Source organism: Schistocerca gregaria, chromosome 1 (assembly GCF_023897955.1).
Source record: "Schistocerca gregaria isolate iqSchGreg1 chromosome 1, iqSchGreg1.2, whole genome shotgun sequence".
NCBI classification, from domain to species: Eukaryota; Metazoa; Arthropoda; class Insecta; order Orthoptera; family Acrididae; genus Schistocerca; species Schistocerca gregaria.
The window spans coordinates 802,825,769-802,847,988 of record NC_064920.1 but is presented as its reverse complement, the minus strand read 5'-3'; the positions used below and the strand labels follow the sequence as shown (position 1 = coordinate 802,847,988).

The 22,220-nt window shown below is 37.7% G+C and overlaps 1 protein-coding gene across 1 annotated transcript in view; it reads left to right on the top strand.

The window, feature by feature from the left end:
- Positions 1-22,220, top strand: part of LOC126270278 (uncharacterized) — a 589,946-nt gene that overhangs the window by 282,059 nt on the left and 285,667 nt on the right. Inside the window, exons 49-53 of the mRNA XM_049974059.1 lie at positions 296-7,795; positions 9,764-9,907; positions 14,410-14,481; positions 16,101-16,187; positions 19,353-21,974. Of these exons, the coding sequence (XP_049830016.1) occupies positions 296-7,795; positions 9,764-9,907; positions 14,410-14,481; positions 16,101-16,187; positions 19,353-21,974 (10,425 nt within the window). The remainder of the gene's footprint in view (positions 1-295; positions 7,796-9,763; positions 9,908-14,409; positions 14,482-16,100; positions 16,188-19,352; positions 21,975-22,220) is intronic.

Below are 22,220 nucleotides of genomic sequence, written 5' to 3'. Positions count from 1 at the left end.
CTTCCTCTTCCCTGTTCGACTAGAGATATTTTTTTCTTTTCTCTTAAAAATCCTTGTCGCTCACTTGATCAGTCTGTAAATATGTATCACTCAGTAATTATCTGTAGATACATTGTGTATATACTTTTTTATCTACATTGCATCCGATTATAACACAGTATCGATGTAGTAACAGTAACACTCAGTTTCTCTCAGTTCTTCCTAACAACTTCCCTAAATTAACATTCTGTAAATATTGAGTTTGTAAATATATGTAAGTGTGTGTATATATGTATATTATGTTGGTTATTCACAGCAGGTGTCAGCACAAGCACGAGGGCACCGGTTCAGTGCACGTTGGATGACGAGTGCACAGGTGCGCTGGCGTGCATTAGAGGAGAATGCGTAGATCCTTGCACCAACAAGTGTGGTCTGAGCGCTCGGTGTAGGGTGGAGGCCCACCGGCCAGTGTGTTTCTGCCCCGTGGGCTACCGGGGGGATGCGGCCGTTCGCTGCACGCCCGCCGATAGCCCTCCGGCTCTCTCGACATCTCAGGCTGCTCCTACAGTATCCATTCACGGTTCTTCTTTACCTACAGATACAACTTCGGGGACAACTGTAACATATAAACTGGCAACAGACAATCCCACAATACAAACAGATAACTTACACACCACATTAGAGGCCCCAAGGACAGTAGATATTCTTACCGATACTACAACGAATGCTGAAACAACTACGTATTCGTCGGTTCCTCAAGTCAGTGCAAGACATCCTGCAACAGGAAATGAGATACCTTATGAGACTTCGACAAACGAGGCTCGAATGACAGAAGCAGCTACGTCCTCTGACTCACAGGAAACATTGCAGGGGCATACGACGATTACATCTGAGCCGTCGACCGCCGTAACAAACGAATCAGAAACGACACTGGACTTTTCTTTTGATTTGGAGGTCACGCCCTTTAATGAACCTGTCAAGTTATTCTCTAGCGACGAGCTAACTTCGGCTCCCGACACAACAGAATCAGCCCCAAAAGTGGGTGACAAAGCCGCTACTACTCAGATTACTCCAATCACAAAAGATATCCTGTCTAGTGGTATATACAACACTGACAGTCAGGAATTTGTTACTTCTTTCACGTACTCCTCTCGCAGACTGCCACACACAGAAGAAACAACACGAGAATCATACACGGCAGTAACGGAGATGGTTTATCGGAGTACAGTGACGTCTGATATACGCGAGGCAAGCGAACATGGAAATTCTGACACACCAGCCAATACATTGTTCAGCACCCTGACAGAAAAAACAAATATTGAAAGTATGATGACATCAAATGAAGCACTCCATACCACATTACCTAGCTCTACCAAGCTACACTCTGAAAAAAAGGAATATCAAACCACTGGATCGTATTACAGTTATTACGGGCCATCTGGGGAACAGATCGAAACGACATTAACTCCATACGATATTCCTGTGACGGCTGTTTCTCACGTCAGTAAAGGACAAACATCTACACCACGCTTGACACAACCAGAAACTTTCAAAGAAAAATATTATAGTGACTACAAAGGAATCACAAGCAGACAAGATGTCACGCTTCCCGTAAATTATCAAGGATCAACAGCAGAAAGCGTCACTGATCAGCGAGTACATGAAACGACATCTGCAAACTATCATCAGTTAGTCACAAAAAACGACCATTCGTATGTTCCTGAAGCAAAAACGGAAACTGGGATTACGACCCACGCTATTTCACTGACTACAACAGAGGTCGAACATTTCACCTCGGAGAGGGCTACAGGTTCACCATTATCGGTCAGTAGTGCACACGCTACTGTAGGTGGTGCAGATGGGACTCAAGAGAGTTCCACAGCGCGCTTTCCATCAAGCAAGGTGGTTCTCAATGAAATTTCTACAGACCATAACATAGGAAAAGACACATCTTCGGCGCCACCGTGGACAAGCAGTGCTGCCACTTCGGAAACTTCTACAGTATTAGAAACAATAACAGTAACACCAGAGTTCACCGAGACGGCTGAAACAAATACGCCGGTCAAAGAAAAGCCATACAGCATTTTAGTCGATAATTATTCATCCACTGCCACAGAAAACACGAAATCGCCACAGTATGGAAGTACCGTTCCGACCGTGGAAAACCCTGAGTATGACTTCCATACAAGCGAGAACATCCAACTACACGTCAACACAGAAGCGACAGAATACGGTCCTGCTTACGAAACAGATAGAAATGGAGTGGAAGGTACGACAATAACGGCGGAAAGTGCCACCGAAGGCCGCGTGATAACCGTTACGCCAGAGCACGGACGTGACAGAGGACCAGTCGTTACAGTGACCCCTGTGAACTACACACCACGTGAACAAGTGTACACCGTGACTCCTCTTCACATTACTGATAGTGCTGAAAGCACAAACCCGACAGAAAAAGAGAACACTGTGCAAATGGCTACTGATGGCTTCACTGAAACGCAAGGCACAGTGCCACAAACGAATTTTGGTTCAACTGAAAATATCACAAAGCAAAAAAATGAAAATGAGGAATTATTTCCTGCGCAACATACTGTACCTCCAAAGGGCGGCATCATCAGTACTGACGATATCCTATCGACGGAAAATGTAGCTGATAATTCAACTAATACCGAACGAGTATACTCGTTTACTCAAGTTAGTGAAGGAACAGCTTTACAACAGGACAATTTGTTGCAAAAAGAACACAAGAATGGCCTAGTACCTCAGAAAACATACAGAATAACAGACACAGACGACATACTGGATACAACATACAAGGACACAGACATGCAGACGGAAAAAATGTTTGGCAATAACGAAAAAAAGATATACACCTCAATGCCGACGGTCATAAAGCATGACATAGTTAGTAGTACTACCCCAAAAGAAAGTCCACCAATAGGAGAGGCTACACATTTCCAGCAAGGGACGACCGAAAGCAGTGTAATGTCTACAAGAATTGGTGAAAACCCCACCTTCCCGACAGAAAGATGGGCACAGAATTCAACTTTACCTCAAGGACATAGACATCATGGTCAGGAAACAGCAGAACAGGACGAAGAAATCACGACTGTCGATGAGAAACGCAACACAGAATTCATTACAGAAACAAGTAAAGCTGAAGAAATAAGTACGGAACTCACCAACAGTAGCAGCGAGCTTATTTTTGAAACTAATGATCACGATAGAACACAGGTAACGACGAAAATTGTACCAGTTTACGCTCAGACAGTTTACACTGCGTCACCAGAAACCGATGAAAAAATAACGGAAGCAGAAACAAGTACTTTTTCCGAAACGTTGACGTCCTACACTCTTGTTACAACAGACAACTTCACCTCAACATCGCAGGAACATACAACTGTTTCACAAGACAAGAAAACTTATGGGTCACCGCAAATAGATGAGAAGTCTGTAACAACTCCTTCAGCTACAAAGGAGATCAGGTTACCGGAAGTCAATAACAAACCTACAGATCAACTTCCGCAGGTCAAGCACTCTACTACCATAGGTGTTATTGTCGAAGAAAGTACCGAACAAATATCAGACCAATCTCCCGAGATTATAACATCGACAATAAACACACCAGCTTCCAATGAGAGAACAGTAGATGCAATGATAACAGAGAATCACCTAGAAGAGAAGAGTTCTACGCAAAATATTAAACGTACTGAAAACTACACAGTGTCTGTACCAAAAGTAACTATTACTTATGATGGAATTACAAAAGAAACACATCAAAATCCATACTCACAGGTCGCAGTAATAACAGACACGGCATCTGCAACTACAACAGAATACGTTGCATTACCCTACGATTCCAAAACGACGATACCTGAATCTACAACAAATAAAATTTCAGATGCAGAGGTAACCAGTGTGATTACGACTCAGCAGGATGAAAACATAAAAACTACTCCAACGAAAGCGGAAACTTGGCGCAATGATTTAGAGGAAAGGACTTCTACAGAGTTTGTTTCCGACATCAGAGATTACACAAACAAATGGGTAGTCCAAGAAGAAACTACCTTTGAATCAGTAACACTAGATTTCTCTCAACCTACCGAAATTACTCATACGTCATCAGGTACCTCCGGCGATTACACAAATGAAGAGTTACCTCGTGAGACGTCTGAAGACAATGGAACATTTAGCGATGGAAATCCTACAACAGGTGATGACAGACAATCTGGAAGCGGAAACCAATCTCACGTCTTTGTAGAAGACGACATAAAAATTACGCAGCCAAACATAAAAACAACTGTACCATTCGATTCGTCGTCCAGTAACACCAAAAATGTACGCACGTCCTTTCCTCCACTTACAAGTACAACTGAAATTTACGATAATATATCACAGGTTCCGAAAGTCAAATTTCCTCCGGAACGTGACACATTAAAAGCTACTGCAACACACAAAACTCCAAGCATCTCCTTGCCAACGACAATTAAAATTTCTCAGAACACTGATGCTGCCGTTTCGTTGGCAGGAAGCACAGAGAAAATTTCAACACAAATTTTCGTACCGTTTCAGCCATCGACGAACCCACAAAAACAATATGAAATTAAAGCAGATTCGCATCTTACGGAGAAAACGGTATTTACTGATACAAGTCGGTACACGGATGTTGTTTCGTTGGCAGTAAACACGGAGAAAATTTCAACGCAAGTTTTTGTACCGTTTCAGCCATCATCGACCCTGCAAAAACAATATGAAATAACATCAGATTCTCATGTTAAACAGAAACCGCTGCTTCCTGATTCAGCCCCCCAATCCACAGAATACTGGATTGATGTAAATACTGTTGCAGATAAGATGAAGTCTTCTTACACAAATCCTGCACCACAATATCCGGATGATTCTTCCAAAATGCATCAAACGCATCACATCACAGCAAAGGTAAAACTAAATACTGATAGCCCAATCCGCGAAAGCGTTGGTGTAACAGAGTTTGAAAGAAGAGGTTCAAGTACCCATGATGAAAATACGACAGACCTTCAACATACAACAAAATCGAGCGAAAGCTTTGAACCGTTGTATGAAGCGGCTACAGGCCAATTGCCAGGAGTAACGTCAGAAGCAAATCTAACTCCATTTCCTACATCTCCGCCTGACAAAGATATTGCAACAAACACAAACAACTTCCAAGACACAGAAAACTTGTTGCCACATACAACGGAAAGAAACGATCTACCCACAGATTTTGAAGGAGCAAAGGAGGAAAAAACTATACAGACTGCAACAACTACAAACCAAGCAGAGGAGTCTTCCAATTTCACAGCAGAGACAACACATCAGACTCTCGGAACTGTGAGAGAAGCTATAGTACGAACGGAACCCAAGGAGATTTCCACTGCGCCGGAAGTATTTATAAACGATCATACCCAATCGCTTGTTTCCATTAGCACGTCACAACTCAACCAAGAACTCTCTAATTGGGGAGACATGATCGAAGTACCAACAAAGGATTACACTCAACATGAATTTCCCTCTACTGTAAAAGTAATTTGTTCCAACTCTGTGGGAAATGTTAACTGCGTAACATCAAAGTCACCAGATACTACAGAAATCATTACAGAAAGGGCAGAAGACGAAACGATACAGCCAGGGAAGGCATACACGTATCCTGGTTTCCTAGGGACAACCAAAAATTTTGTACACGGTTCGTCTGTGGGAACAGAAGACACTGGCACGATCACCACAAAATATGATCATGGCCCAGTAACTACTCCCATTGCTGAAGAAGATGGAAAGAACAATTATTACACCATCACAGGGCAGAGTATTACGTCGACCACCAGCATTCACTTTGATGGAGAGGGATCAACCGATACAAACAACGAAGGGACTCTAAAGTCTGAAATGCAGCCCTCAGTAACAAATCAGTATGAGTCCAAATCATCATATAATGAACCGTTCGGTTACGAACAAACAACAGGGTTTATGATCAAAATACCTACAGTAACCATGGATCCTTCATTATTTATACCTCGTTCTACCAATATTCTTCCCACTAGTACTCCCCACACAGAGCAACATCTGAAGGTTGTAACGAAGTATCATACAAACGAAAATCAACAGCCAACAGAACAAGACATGTTTACGAGTCAGACCGCAGCAAAAACATTCGGACCTGCTATAGGGGAAACACTTCCTTCACAGAGTACAGTCCCTAATCAGAGAAACGAACCATTTACTCGCACTGGTAATGACCACATGACAGTTACAGACAGCATACAAGATGTTTCAACCGTAAGGCAACAAGAACTGTCAAACATGATCCCAACCACACAAGAAATCAATACCCCAAGGAGAACAACAGAAAGTGATGGGTATTTCCAGCACACTGAGAATGTCTACATTAGCTCAGATCAACAAGTGACAGGCAATACAGCTGAAAGCACGTTACCTACAGACGTGACAGATTACAAAATAGTGTTTAAGGTGTCTCCTTCCGCCACCACAAATACTGAAATTTCAGGATTACAGTACACACAGTCTGATACTGAGGAATATTCCCCTGGTTCTACAAGAGCCACTTCTCAAATCTTTAAACCTGCGAGTACAGTATTAAACGAGCAAACAGTGAGCACCCCAAATGGAAATACAGAAGTAAACAATGTATCAGTAATGCAGCTTGTGACTGATAAGACTTCTGAAAGTCATGAAACAAAACTATGGTCTGTAACCAGACAGCAGTCAGAAAATTCCAGTGATGTTGGAATGTCAAAAGGAAATACAACAGATTCTACAACAGTGACAAATGTACAACAAACAGTATTTCTGCCAACAGATAGATCAAACGAATGGACTGTGTCCAGTGATGAAGGGCAAATTTCAAGAACACATACCACTAGCTATGGAGAATTGTTAACACATTACAAAACAGAACCTACTCTTGAATATGAAAGAATTACTGCTGAAATTTCAGATAAACAGTTCTCACAAGCAAAAGGAACAGAGAGAACAGTAATGACAAATAAGGTAAAGACAACATTATCATCATTACATGAGTATGATACAGAAGGAATTGACTACAGTACCACAGAGACAAACGAAATTATTGTTACAAGTGAAGGACATGATGCAAAGAACCACCAGCAGCAAACTTCTTACAACATTCTTACTACAAAAAATATTGAAAAGTCACAAACAGCAGGTATCACGGGAGATACAGAACATGTCACTTCAGTACCTATCATTCAGGCCGGAGGATCGCAGGATGGAAAATACTCTAATAAACTCAATACACAAACTCTTACAAATGACACAGAAATAATTATGCAGCAACATACTGATATTGCCAAGCATACTTCACAGCCTCATCAGACATTAGTAACAGACTCAACGACAAAGCAGACACTGGTAGAATACAGCCCAAAAACTAACTTAAGAACTCAAGCTGTTTTGGTGCAAACTACTATTACACTGGAACACACTGAACAACTGAACAGAACCATTTTTGAACATTCAGAAACTACTGAACCTCAGCCAGCACAGCTCATAACAGGAAACACCCACACACTGGATTACACAATGGGAACCACTCTCAAACACACAGAGAGCATCCCACATCAGACAGAATCTCCATTGTGCTTCTCTGATGCTGACTGTCCAGGTAACATGTCATGCATCAATGCAAGTTGTAAGAACCCCTGTTCCATCAATAGCCCTTGTAGAAATGGTGCAGCCTGTGTTGTCAGAAACCATTATCCAGTGTGCCTTTGTCCATCACATGAGAACCAGACCACAGCCACTGTTGAATGTAGAACACTGCCAGGTAAACACAACACTGCACAACATCCCTCTGAAACACTTCCTTTACCTTATGAGAGCTCCATCTCATTCAATCTCCTAATACTCTGTGCAACAATCAATCTATAAATGCAATTCTGAAATGCTTCCTGCAGTCTTCTTGTCTGCTGTCGTAACTATATTTTATTGTCATGGAGAATGCTTATTTGAGACAGGAGCCCATATCTCATAAATATGTGGGCATCATACCACTTCCTTCACTATGTCTCACTGGAATAATTATGTGGACTGAAGTACAAAAATCCCTATTTCTTCAACTGCAGCTTTGGATTCCAGTTATTTTTTCTTCCTTGGATGTATCTGGCCCTGCAACATTCCTCATTGCATGATGGTACACTACTGGCAGTGTTATATGATTCCTTCCACATTCTGTTAGACTGTATTCATTCTATGGTTTATGGTTATTTGATTTCCAATACTTGCTTCACATATCTTCAAGTTCAGTGGCATGCAGTTATCATCCTTCATTGTACTTTGGGCTCTTTATATGCAGCACATTGCATCAGACACATACTTTTGAAATGTGTGCCTATTCCAGTTCCTCACACAAAATGATATTTGCTGACCTAAACATACATAATGTTTTTCAATTCTACTTTGATTCCAGTTCCTGCAATGTTTGGGGGAAAACATACATTTAGGGTGGGAGTGCAGTTTCAGTATATTTATGTTTTGCTTTGTAGTTATTTTAAACCCATGCATTTTTTTGATGTAATAAATGTTGCACATATTTTTGTTACATCAGCAAGCTGTTTGGAGAAAATATTGATGTATTCCATGTAATAACATCAGGTAACTTGGAACAATGGCTTTGATGTTGTGGTGTGGTGCATAACTTTTGCATGAACAAACTCCTAAGTGCTTTTGGCTTTTGGCTTACAGATTTGCTTCTGTAAATAAGCTTCTTAAATATGCTTGCTATTCAGCTATTATATATACAGTTGCTTTTTTTATACATAAAATTTGTTTATGTTTAGTAAATATGATTAGTAGCATATTTCTTCAGAATGATAATCAAGAATTTTCTGTCAAACATGCATTTAAAATATTACACTTCTAAAAATTATTGAAACATATTCTACAGAATTTTTTCTTGAAATATAATTTTCATAGGTATAATGTTTATTTGCACACAAGCACAGTAAAACACCATGCTCCAAATTAGTTATCCAGGCTTATTGCCACAAATTTGTTCACAGGTTAATGTTCAATTTCTGTGTACAGAATTCTTTAACTACAGTTTATAATGTCTCCTGTAATTCTTAAACATGTCTGAAATGGCAAAAACTTGACAGCAATTACTACTCTTAAACTTCTCAAAAAAGTTACAGATGTTTAGTGTAATACCACAGAAAAACCATTCATTAAATAAGAAACCCCTATGACCTTTGCTTGTCACTTATTTTGTGTTTCATAAATGACACACTTAAGTCAAAAACATTTTTATTAAGACACCAATTTAGTACAAAAAAGTATCATTTCTTGTCACAGCCAACTAGAAGCTGAGGTGAGTGAGAAAACAAGACTGGTGGGTAACCAACATGTGGTTTTACATTAATCAGGCAGACTTTACGTGTAACAAAAACAAAATACAAAGAAGAAAATTCTCTGTCATTGCATCAAAGGGTATTTAAAATTAGGATGTGTGGAAAAATAGGAAAATAAAAAGTTACAGTCAAATCTTGTAGTTTTTCTCAAGTTAAAAATGTGGCAGTGACACATTGCAATACTCTGCAGTATATTTTTTGTTCTGCTTAATCTGAGACAATTGACTGATTGTCATGAGAGAAATAGGGAATTTAATGCAACAAGTGCATTTCACAGATTGCTTTCTAAATGTGTTTTGCAATCTATTTTTGTTTACCATTTAAACATAATTATTAACTATTTATACTACTATGTAGAGATATTTTAAATTACTCTTGCATAACAGTTATTGGCTGCATCAACAACAATCAGTGCCCTGCTCAATTTGCATGCATCAAAGGCAAATGTCAGAATCCATGCACTGTCTCCAATCCATGCAGCACTCAACACGATTGTGAAGTACGTGATCATCAACCTGTCTGCATAAAAGGTAAGCCATATTTAAATTTGATGCCCTTTGTTTCAAAGTACTGAAAGAAGGGGGTTGTAATTTTCTTTGTATTAAATACTGTTTACAGTCTAATTAAAGCAGTAACAAATCTCAGCATGCATCCACCTGCCAAAGTCTGTTACTGATTAGTGAGGTACATGGAGTGTCCCATTCATAAAACAGTTATTGTAGTTTTGAAAGTGGATAAAGTAATGTGACAGTGTCAAAACACATTGGGTGATCACTGAATCATACATTATCAGTTCACAAATTCCTATGGCATTTCACTGTCCCATCACATAACTACAAACTGCATTGTGATGGGAATGGCCAGTCCAGGAAATTGAGCAAACTGGGGAAAGAAAGTGATTTCTTGATGTTTTGTAAAGAAATGATTATGGTGATCCATTGCTTCACCTCACATGTGGCTTTGTTAATGGGATACTTGAGAGTGATGAGAATGAAATTTACAGATGTCTCAAAAGAAAGTTTATATCTGATGCATCAAAATAAAATAGTGGTTGAAGTCTATAGACAAAATCTTTATTTATTATTGAAATATACAGTATACGAATTCACTTCTTGAAAATAATGTCATTTAAATGTTATCCAGCACACATATGGAACTTCTTTAAATGATGAACAAAATGTTGCATAAGAGCTTGGCATGTACACACCTGGATGGTTGCCACTTTGTTATAGATATTTTCTTTCAATTGAGAGGTCAGATTATTGACATACACTTCAGATTTGACATATCCCAATAGGAAAAAATCCATGGGGCTCAAATCTGAACTGCGTGAAGGCCAGTTTATGTCACCCCTCCTGGAGATCAATTTGCCTGGGAAAATTTCACGAACTCACAGTATAGACACTTTGGACTTGTGTACTGTGGCTTTGTCTTGCTGAACTCATGTTCTATGGTTGCAGCTCAGAAAATGTTGCTATTCAGGTACCAGTAAGTCATTTAACATTGTCACATAATGCACTGAATACACTGTAACTGCTCAACCACTCACCTCCTCAAAAAGTATAGACCAACTATTTCCCAAACTGACACTGCAACCCAAGTAGTAACTTTTGGCGAATAAAGGGGTTTCTCTTGCTTCTGTTTAGGATATGTTGCACTTCAGTAGCGGCAATTTTGCTTATCGACATGACTGTTTAGCTGAAAATGTGCCTCATCAGAAAACAAGATGTTCTTAAATGAAGGACACTCAGTCACATCTTTAGCAAACTCCAGGATATGTCTGGCAGCCTGACACTTCAATTCTTGCACCAGTTGAATTTTGTAAGGATACAGAATTCAGTACGGTGCAGAATTCAGTACGCTGATGATTTATGCAGATTTACAGAACTTACACACTTATGAACAAAGAGGTTAGGATCATGACAAACAGGCTGATTTACACTCTCCACAGATTTGCCCATTCTTGATGGCCCTGGTCACCCAGATTTTGGTTGGGCCAGTGTTGAACCGATCTCCTCAAACTTTTTGATCTATTTCTGGTTAAGGGGAACATTTGGAGCATCAATTACATTATTCAGTCCACCATCACTGCAAAATTTCGTCCATGCTACACTTGCCGAATCACCATAAAATTCTCGCACACAGAACAAGCAGGCTGCTCCTGAGAAGCACTCCATATTGACTGAATTCCTGCAGGCCAAGCATGTGCAGAGAGCTCTTCAAATTTCAAATATAAACTTTCTTTTAAGACATCCTGTGTTACGATTTATGTCACTTCAAGAAGATATTACCACTGTAAGTCTTGATAACACTTGTTGCTAAACCCAGAAAGCAGTTCAGCTGTGCTATGATTTACACAACCAAAAACGAGTACAGAAAAATAATTTCTATGTATGCTTTACTTCCTTGTTAACTTTCAGAATGAGATACTGATGCAAAAGTCTTCAACCAGTTCTCATGTGACTCTTTTTCTTTTTCTGTGTCTTGTGACCTTGTAATTGGTTTGATGCAGCCCACCACAAATCCCTCTGCTGTGTCAAAATTTTCATATCAGAGAACACTTGCATCCTATGTCCTCAATTATTTGCTGGATGTAGTCCAGTCTCTGTCGTCCACTACAGTTTTTACTTTCTACAGTTCTCTCTAGTACTACGGAGGTTATTCCCTGACATTATAACACATGTTCTATCATCATGTCCCTTCTTGTCAGTGAGTTCCATATGTTGTTTTCTTCACCACTTCTGCAAAGAACCTCCTCATTCCTTACCTTGTCTGTCCACATGATTTTCAATACTCTTCTGTGGCACCACGTGATAAACACTTCAGTTCTCTCCTGTTTTGGTTTTGTAACTGTCAATGATTCACTACCAATGATGTCCTCCAAAAGTATATTCTCAGAAATTTCTTCTTCAAATTAAGACCTATGTTTGATACCAGTTGACCTCTCTTGGATATGAATACCCTCCTTGGCTATGTTGGTATGCTTCTTATGTCCTCTTTGCTTTATCCATCATGGTTTTTTGCATATGAAGTAGCAGAATTCTTTAGAGTTCATTTTCTTTGTAACTACCAATTTTGATGTTAAGTTTCTCAATATTCTCATTTTGCTACTTCTAATTACTGTTGTCTTTTTCCATAATCTGTACGTATTAGACTGTTCATTCCATTCAACATATCCTGGTTAAGTCTACTTCATTTTTTCTGAGAATAGGAGTGCCACTAGGAAATCTTATGATTGATATCCTTTCGCCCTCAATTTTAATCCTGCTCTTGAACCTTTCTTTTATTTCCACCATTGCTTCTCCAATGTATAGATTGAAATGTAGGGGTGAAAGACTGAATCCCTGACTTCCACCCTTTTTAATCCAAGCTGTTCGTTCTTGGTCTTTCAATCTTATTGTTCCATATTGTACATATTGAATATTACCCATCATTCCCTGTAGCTTACTCCTATTTTTCTCAGCATTTTGAAGATCTTGCACCATTTCACATTGTTGAATATTTTTACTAGACTGACAAATACTATAAGCATATATTTTTCTTCAGTCTTTCTCCCATTATCAAGTGGAATGTTAGGACAGCCTCTCATGCCTGTATCCCTCCTAAAGCAACCTAATCATCATGTAACAGGTCCTCAATCTTATTTCCCATTCTCGTGTATATTAATCTTGTTAACAGCTTGGATGAAAGAGATGTTAAACTCATTGTGCAAGAGTTCTTGTACTTTATCTGCCCTTGATATCTACATTATTATGTGGATGATATTTTCCAAAAGTCTGATGGTAAATCCACAGTCTCATAAAATCTATACATCAACTTGAATAGTCATATAGCCTCATTTCCCCATATGATTTTAGAATTTTTAGGGGAGTTTCCCACCCCAAGTGCAAGAGATTGCCCTGAACCTGTGTCAACCTCTTTCCCCTCTTTGAAAATGCCGTCGGCAGAATGAAGGTGACTTCTGCTGGAAATCTTTCATCACCATTGCTGATGATTTTTATTCAAAATTTAAGCAGTGCCTGGGTTCGAACACGGGACTCAAGCCATTTTGATTGCCATTTAAAGACGCTACCCCCCAGCTCATGGGCTGATGTATAGTATGATGCACAATGTACCTTTAAATTTTAAAGAAATAAAAACATATTTAATAACCCAATCCCCTTACTGGTTTGGTCCCAAGTTATACTTTTGTTTTTCTTAACTTTGGAAATATCTTGAAAGGAAGAAATTTTCTTTGAATGCAGAGGTTATCTGTGTTGTAAATTATTATCATAATTAATATGCAATGTTGTAACTTGAACTTTTCTGAGAAATAATGAGTTCATTGTGCATTATGTTGAGAAGTGCATTTTTGTTTTTTGTATAAATAATATCTCTATCATTTTACTTAACAATTCAGCCCTCTCTCATACGAGCATTGCAAATCATCTTCTGAATCCAAGGCGACTATAGCTATGGATAGCCACAACTATGTTTATTGCCCTGGGACTGAAGTCATAAACTCACACAGCCTATCCCCTTCCTCACATCCCCTTCCCAATAAATTAGTACAAACCAAGTTGATCTGACAGCCTTATTTTCAAATGTTCCAGTCACATCACACTTTCTTAATAACTGATTTCACTGTGATTTCTTACTGAATATGGTAGTTCAGCAATGAAATGCAAAATTCAGAAAATTTGTGAAATTTTGATGTTTCATGCAGAGACTTTGGTTAATGTGGCTTGTTTCCCTGACACCCTTGTAGAGAAACATTGAAATATTGTAATTAAGTGGTGCTTCACCTACACTCACCTCTTCTGTTAATAAACATTCGATAAGTCTAGATTTAGTATTTAGCAGTTAAGTATGTATTAAATGTTCAACTGAAATACACTCAGCAGTCTCATAAAGGACATTCATTTCTATTATTATGCAACTACCTAATTTTGGATGACAATTATAATAGGCTGTTGATACATAGACCGTTCAGAACCAGAACACCATTTAGTAATTGTTTCATCTTTAATGTTCCATTTGCTTTGCTCTGCAGTTTGTTCCTGCCAAAAATCGAGTGACTGCAGATCTGGTCTCATATGTGATGGCTGCAACTGTCTTTCTACAAGTAAGACTCTTTTTTCAAAGTGCACATTAGTTCATCTTCTTGTTATCTTAATGTTTATAGAATGCTACAACACATTCAAAGTAAAATTTGTATTTAAAAAATTAAAAAAAATGTCATTTGTGAATACAGAGTTAGAGCAATTCTCAGGCTCTAGCCTGATTATTTTTCTGTCTCATAATGAATACTTTTATCAAAAATAATTTAACGTCAGTTATGTATTTGTGAAAGAAAATTGCAGCTTTCCTGTACCTTCATTTGAAACATTCACTATTGGAGATTTAGATATACAAAATAATAAACAATTTTTTGCAGTGATTACCAGTGTAAACATTTATGTCATTTTCAGACAGACAGCCCAATTGTAGCTCTTAACTCATCTAGGGACACACTGTCATTAGAATGGTACCAATAATCTTCTATAGCTGTGCATGCTAGTGAGCTCATCTGCAGTTACATGTTCGGCACAGAAGTTAATTGAATATGACATTATCATTTGGATCAATGACCATTACATGGTTGTTTGTTTGAAGACAACATTAAAACTGGTAATAACTGCAAAAGTTGATTGTGATTATGACTGAACATAAAGTTTCTTCATAGTAAGTGACAATTGCTGATGTTCCTCCATAATGTGATTAATTTAAACAAATACAAACTAATGGTAACAACTCTATAACTTCAAATAGATCTTTTTGCTACTGATTCAACAACTCTGAAAGTTATGTCCTCCCTATACAGTTAAATGACAACGAGAAAAACAATTATTTGCTTTAGTCTACATTCGCACTTTTATTTTGTATATTTTCCATACTAAATACCATCATCAGACCATCCTACAATTTCTTAGAAAGCTTTTACACTGTGACTTCCTTTTTTAAATAAAAAGGAACAAATATCTGTAAACCGGGGCACTCTTATCACTTCTGCATGCATTTTTGCATCTATTTAAAGCATAGCATTGACCTGTACTTTTAGATTGTGATTGGGTAAGTGAATACCTCTACTTTAAAGCTGTTCTTCATACCATGTGTTTCCCATGATAAGGTAAAAATATTTTGTAAATGTTTCTTAAATAACATTTTAACTGTGTACTGTGAGGGTGATTTGACTGATACTGAAGCCAGTAGTGGGCCAACAGAATAAAAATTTTTTGAACATACTCATCCTTTGAATTAACTGAAAGACGCGTAATTGAACTGTTTGAGATTTTTTCAACTCATATACATGTTTTTTATAAAAGGAAATAACTAGAAATAACCAATCAGTCAGAATAAAAGTATCACATGTAGACAGGAGGAACATTATGTCCTACTGTTCTGAGAAACTGAAAGCAGTTTCCTCCAAATCAACAATTTGAAACATAGATTTCAACATAGACTGTATGTATTACCAAAAATATCAACACAACTACTTCAAAAGCATGATCAACCCATCGCTCTATAAGTTTGTTCTATATACATTAACTTTATTATTATTATTGTTATTATCATCATCATCCTCAAACTGTTGTGGACTGAATATATTTTTGAAATTGATTTGCAAATATAGGAGAGGGTAAAGTCAATAATCTAAAACTATAGTACAACACACTCAACTTATTCCAGTTTATTCTTTGGTAGGTACCGAACCAAATGTGGTACCATCTGGTTGTGAACACTGCCCACCTGGCATGTTATGCAATCCAACAACTGGTGCTTGCTACAAAGGTAGGACAAAATTTCCTGAGTCATTAACATTAGAAAACATGGTGTGTTGCTGTTTTGTTTCCTCTAAATAAGGGACATCCCACATTACCTTTAAACAACTGAATTCTGTGAGTTCAGTTATCCAATTTCCTTTGCTCATCTCATACCTCTCATGCCAATATCACGTGCTGTATGGTGAATGAAGCATTTTCTAAGCTGCATTATGTTACCAAGGTGTACTAATATATACATGGAACAGAACAGAAAAGGTAACAAACTCTAATTTTCAGAATTATATCACAAAAATGAACCTCATAATTAACTTTAAAATGATTAATTTTTCCTTTTTCAGATTTAATTTCAGACACACGACCATTCAGGAACAATATTTTTGGAACTGTATGATCTTGGGTCTTTCCCTAAAACTCATTTTTCATTTTGTAAATATTTTCAGCTTCTTTTCTCTATCATATGGAACTCAGTCATCACAAATGACTGCTTGAGAGTATAATTTCAAAAAAAGTTTTAATGATTTTGTACTTGGGAGCTTTTTTTCCAAATCATTCTTGCACACATCAAACTTTCCAATATGTTATTATGCAACAGCATTATGTTGTGAACATTACAGTGAAGCATAATCACCGTTTTTGGTCCACATTACCCTAAAATTTTTCACTTAAGCTACACACTGTCCAAACTGTACACATTTGCTTATCAGTGAAAGTTTGTAAATACACATGCATGGACACTTTAATGAGCATTTAGGAAGGTGTGGTGTTGCATTTTAGCTTTCTGGGCATTGTAAACCAACAAGACACTGAAGCACAGTCTTTGAAAGCAGTTTGCAGCTCTGTGTACATTTCATGGCAACAAGCATGTCTTGCAGGTTTTGCGGTGATGGATTGTTGCTTTGAATACCAATGGTATACTATAAGCAATGTAAGCATTCAGCTATATCTAGGACTGCAGTGGTGGGAAAAATAAAGCATAGTATTGTTCTCAGGACCTTGACAAGATGCTCATCCAGTTACAAAAATTTAATGAAACTTATAGTCAGATGTCAGCTATGGTAGGATTCTGCGAAAATAAGTCTAGAGCTAGACTGAGTCACATTCAAACATCAGTATAATTGTCTAAGCTCTACTCCGTATGATTTCATTACGTAAATGTGTATCGAAAATTCATATCACACAATGTAATATTAATCACATTACAGCTTTTCAAACTTAGTGTTGCGCTGATAATTTATGTATAAGATTTAATGAGTTTATGTTAATATAACACTGCATACAACACACATAATTTTGCATGGTAATTTACATGACAAGTCACTGAACAAACCATTTTTTCCTGCATGTGTGATTCATTTCCCTAAAAGGATAAAGAACTTTGGTTGTAAACTTTATTTAGGAATAATTCCTGAGACTGTTACCTGTTGATAAAAAATAAACTGAAACTTATTTGCATACTCCTGTGAGCACGTATTTCAGTATTTTACATAAACAGAACCACATGAAACACAATTTTTTATATCAATATTCTCAGATCCTAAGCCATTTTGAAGTAAGAACTGAGTTTGCTAACTGCAGTTATATAATGCTGAATGGAAGGAACTTCAATTTCAGTTTCTAATTCATCTGAAGTTATAATAAGTAAATATCATTGGCTAATGTAAAGTATCAGCTGCAACAAGGTGCTTTCATTTGGTGACAGCACATAAATTTAAAAAATTGGTATACCAAATTGCATGAAGTGGATATATGAGTAATTTGATGGTAATTTATGCATAATACTGTAATGCTTGAAAAAATGCATTTAAAGTATATCATGCCTCCTTATTTACTACACATCTGCATTTTTTTCTGAAAGACAGTATGATCACAGAAAAGCAATACTACGCGCACATTTTAAGAAGGTACTGAGTGGCATGACTGTTAGGGATAGTTGAGTTGTCCACCCAATAGTGCATGATTTTTTACCACTGCCGATGGTAGCAGGCAGACAAAATTATACTTAGTGCATTTACTTTGCTAATAAATAAGACAATTTCAAATGCAATTTTCCCAAAACATTTCAGCAATTACTAACTTCATGCCTCACTTCCGCACTAAATATAGTATTATCTGCAAATTGCAGTTGGCAGCAACCGGAAAGCATTCAATATCAGATTATGACATTCAATGCCCATCAATTAAGCAGATCCCTTCAATCACATCAGTATCTCCTTACAGTGTTAATATGGTAGATTTATGCATGTAACAAATTATTGCACCAGAGCCAGTTGCAATCGTCTTCATGTACTGCTGTATTTTGGATGGAAATGGATCAATTTCCTTTAAAATAATAGTGGTCCTATAAGAAGACTTATGGTACAGCTCCCAATGGTCAGGTATATTGTTATAAGGATGTACCACACTGTGCCTCTTTTTTTTTCCTTCACAGCTTTTTTTTTCACACTTGCTTACTGTGAGTGTAGTTTTTCATATTATACAAATATTATATGTATAAAGACAAAAAAACTATTTTATTCACTCCTACAAATCTTTTCTTTTCTGTAATCATATTGTCAACAATATTATTATTATTTTATTAAATAATATTTTAGTGACTATATTTATCAATTCGGTGTCATATTATACATACAGAAATATTTTGTACAACTTGTACAGTAATAGCATGTGGGACAGCAATATATTCATCTATAAGCTCTAGCAACAGTTTCCAGTACAAAGACTATTGTTTAATTAGTCACTTTCGCATGATAAACTTTTTTGGTGTTGGCTTTTGCCTGACTGCTTCTGTGCTGTAAATGGCAAACTGCTTGTGTGCAGGGATTTTTTTGTTGTGGGCATAATTAACTTCTATACCTAAAATAACATAAATCCAATACTGTAAATATAATGTCTTTCTTCATTAAAATATATTGTTTCCTAAATAAAACAGAATATTTGGAATAGAAGAAATTGCATTCTATATTAATGTTCACCTACTTCCTCTGTTCTTTAAATCTTTGTATATTAGAGTTATAGTTGACTTAAATTGTAGTTGTACATATATACTTTATCTCAGAACTGTCTTTGGACTTAATTTTTATTCTAACAATTTAAAATTTCTTTTAAAATTCACTCAGCAAGATTAACAACTTTGTTTCTTTTTCTTTTTTTTTTTGCTTTTACTCATCTATAGTAACCGACGACCAGGAAAGTGGCACATCTATTACTACACAGCCAAGCCCAGGCATTGTGGAAAAAGGAATTGAGACAGTAACCCCGACAATGACAGAAATAAGTGAAACAACCAAACTAACCACTGAAGGAACTGCACAAACAAACACAGTAGTACCTACCATATTTAGCATGGATGAGGAAAACACGACTATAGAACCTCCTTCAGATGTGACTTTATCTGATAAAAAAGTTTCCGACACAGGACCTCAAATATTCTCTACAACAGAAATGGCAAGTACAACAGCAATAAATACAGAAATATTGCCTACTTCAGGTGACATTGAGTCAACATCTAATGAAATGACAACAAAGGCAGTGTCTGTGGGAGTGACGGAAACGACACAAGGTGTACCTCTTATAGAATTAATGCCAACAGAAACGGCCACACAGGAAAGTTCAACCAATGAAGAGGTGGTTACTGTTACAGCTATTCCAGAGGCGCAAGAACCGACATCTGTTCCTGTTACTGTGCAAACAGAACCTTCTACATCCGGTCTGGTAACAGAAATACAGGATTTTAGCACAACAAAACCAAGTATGGAAACAGAATCTGTAACTGAACTACCTGTAACACAGAGGGAAATCAATTTTGAGACTTCAACAGACTCTGAATCTCTTATCACAAAAGTTGCAGAGGTGACTACAGCAGCAAATGATGAGAGTTACTTTGAATCAGTGACAATTACTACAGAAACTTCCTCTGGGAGGGACTTAAATTTAACAACAACTTCTATGAGCGAAGAGGCAAGTTTAACAGAAATCACAACAGCAGGGACAACATTAGTGACAACCAGAGAAGACACAACATCAGGAACCACAGTAGTGACAAGCAGAGAAGAATTGTCAGAACCACTAGTACCATCTACCACGGACATATCAGAACAGGCAATTACAACTCCTTCACCAACAGTTACTGAGACAAAAATTTTAGATGCCCAAACTGAACCTGTAAGGGAAACCACAGAAATGGATTATAACAACCAAGAAGTTACAACACAACGTGCTATGAATCTGATAACAGAGCCTGAGTTTTCTGAAGGAAGTACAGAGACAGGTACAACACAGCAACCCACAAGAGCCCCAACAACATTCGAATACACAAGTACACCTCAGCAAGAGGCGGCAACACAAGAATTACCCAGCAGTACTCAGGTAGAACTCGGAGAAGGTATGACCACAGAAATACCAAGACAGGTTTCTGAGACAAGACAACCAGATGAAAGTAGTACAATGCGCACAGAATCACTGGAAATGACAACTGAATTAAATGATGAAACCACTGTTGGCACATCGGACACTAAGGTGAATGATATAACTGATGTGCCAACAGACACAACTCTGCCAACTGCTACAATTAGTTTCACACAAAATATAAATGACAGTAATCAAATTCCAACAACACTTGCTCCTGACATCACTATCACAACTGATATTTCCATAAATACCACTCCAAGCCTAGAAACTACAACCAAAGACGAAAATGCCTATCCATCTGAAATAAGTACTACAACTGCAACACCAGAGGTTTTCACAACAGACAGAAACCTACAAGTGGGCCAGTCTACTCTGCAGAGCACCACACAGGTAACCACAGAATTCTTTCCAGTATCAGAGGCCACAACAGAAAATATTGTAACTGAAACAGAGATTTCACCACGTGACATAGGAACAACAACCACTGATTATCAGACTACAATAAATAACGTTGCAGAAACAAGTACTCGTGCACAGAACACTGAAGGAACAGAAAAAGACATACAGACCAGTACCCCATCCGAAGGTGCTGTTGGCATAACTACAGAACAAATGCAAACCACTAAATTCAGAATGGATGAAGTAGTAACTGTGACGCAAGAAACAGAAACCACAACAGAAAGTAGGATTAATATCTTGGAAGATCAATCAACAACAATGGAAGCATACACAATTAATCAGTATACTGAGAAAGAGGACGAAAGTACAGTAACAACTGAGGCAAGCCCATCGACATTTGAAACAACTACAATGAATGAACAAACAACACTGCTGCCAGAAGCAACAACTCAGACTACAGCAAGTACAGTTACAGCAGAAGTACAGCCTGACACAGTGACACTCACTACCACAGAGCCCACAGATGATTACAAAACAGGATCATCAGCATATGAGACAACAACAGTGCGTAATGAATTGACAGTAACTGACACAGAATCCTCTGTAACTGACTTGGAGACAGAAAATCCAAATACCACACCTAGTGTAACTGAATCACCTCTAACAGAAAGTAGTGCAGGAACCACAACAACAGCTGAGAGTATGCTAGAACTGACATCAGAATTTATGGAAAGTGAGACAGTTACAAGTACAACAGAAACATCTACTACTCCAACTGACTTTGACAACAGATTTGAGACTACTACAACTATTCCATGTACTGTTGACAAAGACTGTCCTGAGACTGAAGCCTGTCGGGATGGCCTGTGTCTCAATCCTTGTGTGGGCACTTGTGGATCCGGTGCCATATGCACAGTCTCAAACCACACCACACTTTGCACTTGCCCAATCGGGCACCCTGGAAATGCAACCGTGGACTGCCAACGAGGTACTAAAAAATTACTGAAGCCCATACTATTAATCAGTGAATACTGAAAACAATTATTTTGTAAATACAGTCGTACTTCAGTTCTTGACTATTCCTGTCTTTCAGAATGATTTCAGTTTTCTACCTTGTCTTGTAAAATACATGAATTTCTTACTCTGTGCTTTCAATGTAGTGTACTTAAAATGTAGCACAGTCCATTCTTTTGTGGCACTATACATAAAATTGCACTTAAAATAACTTCTCTAA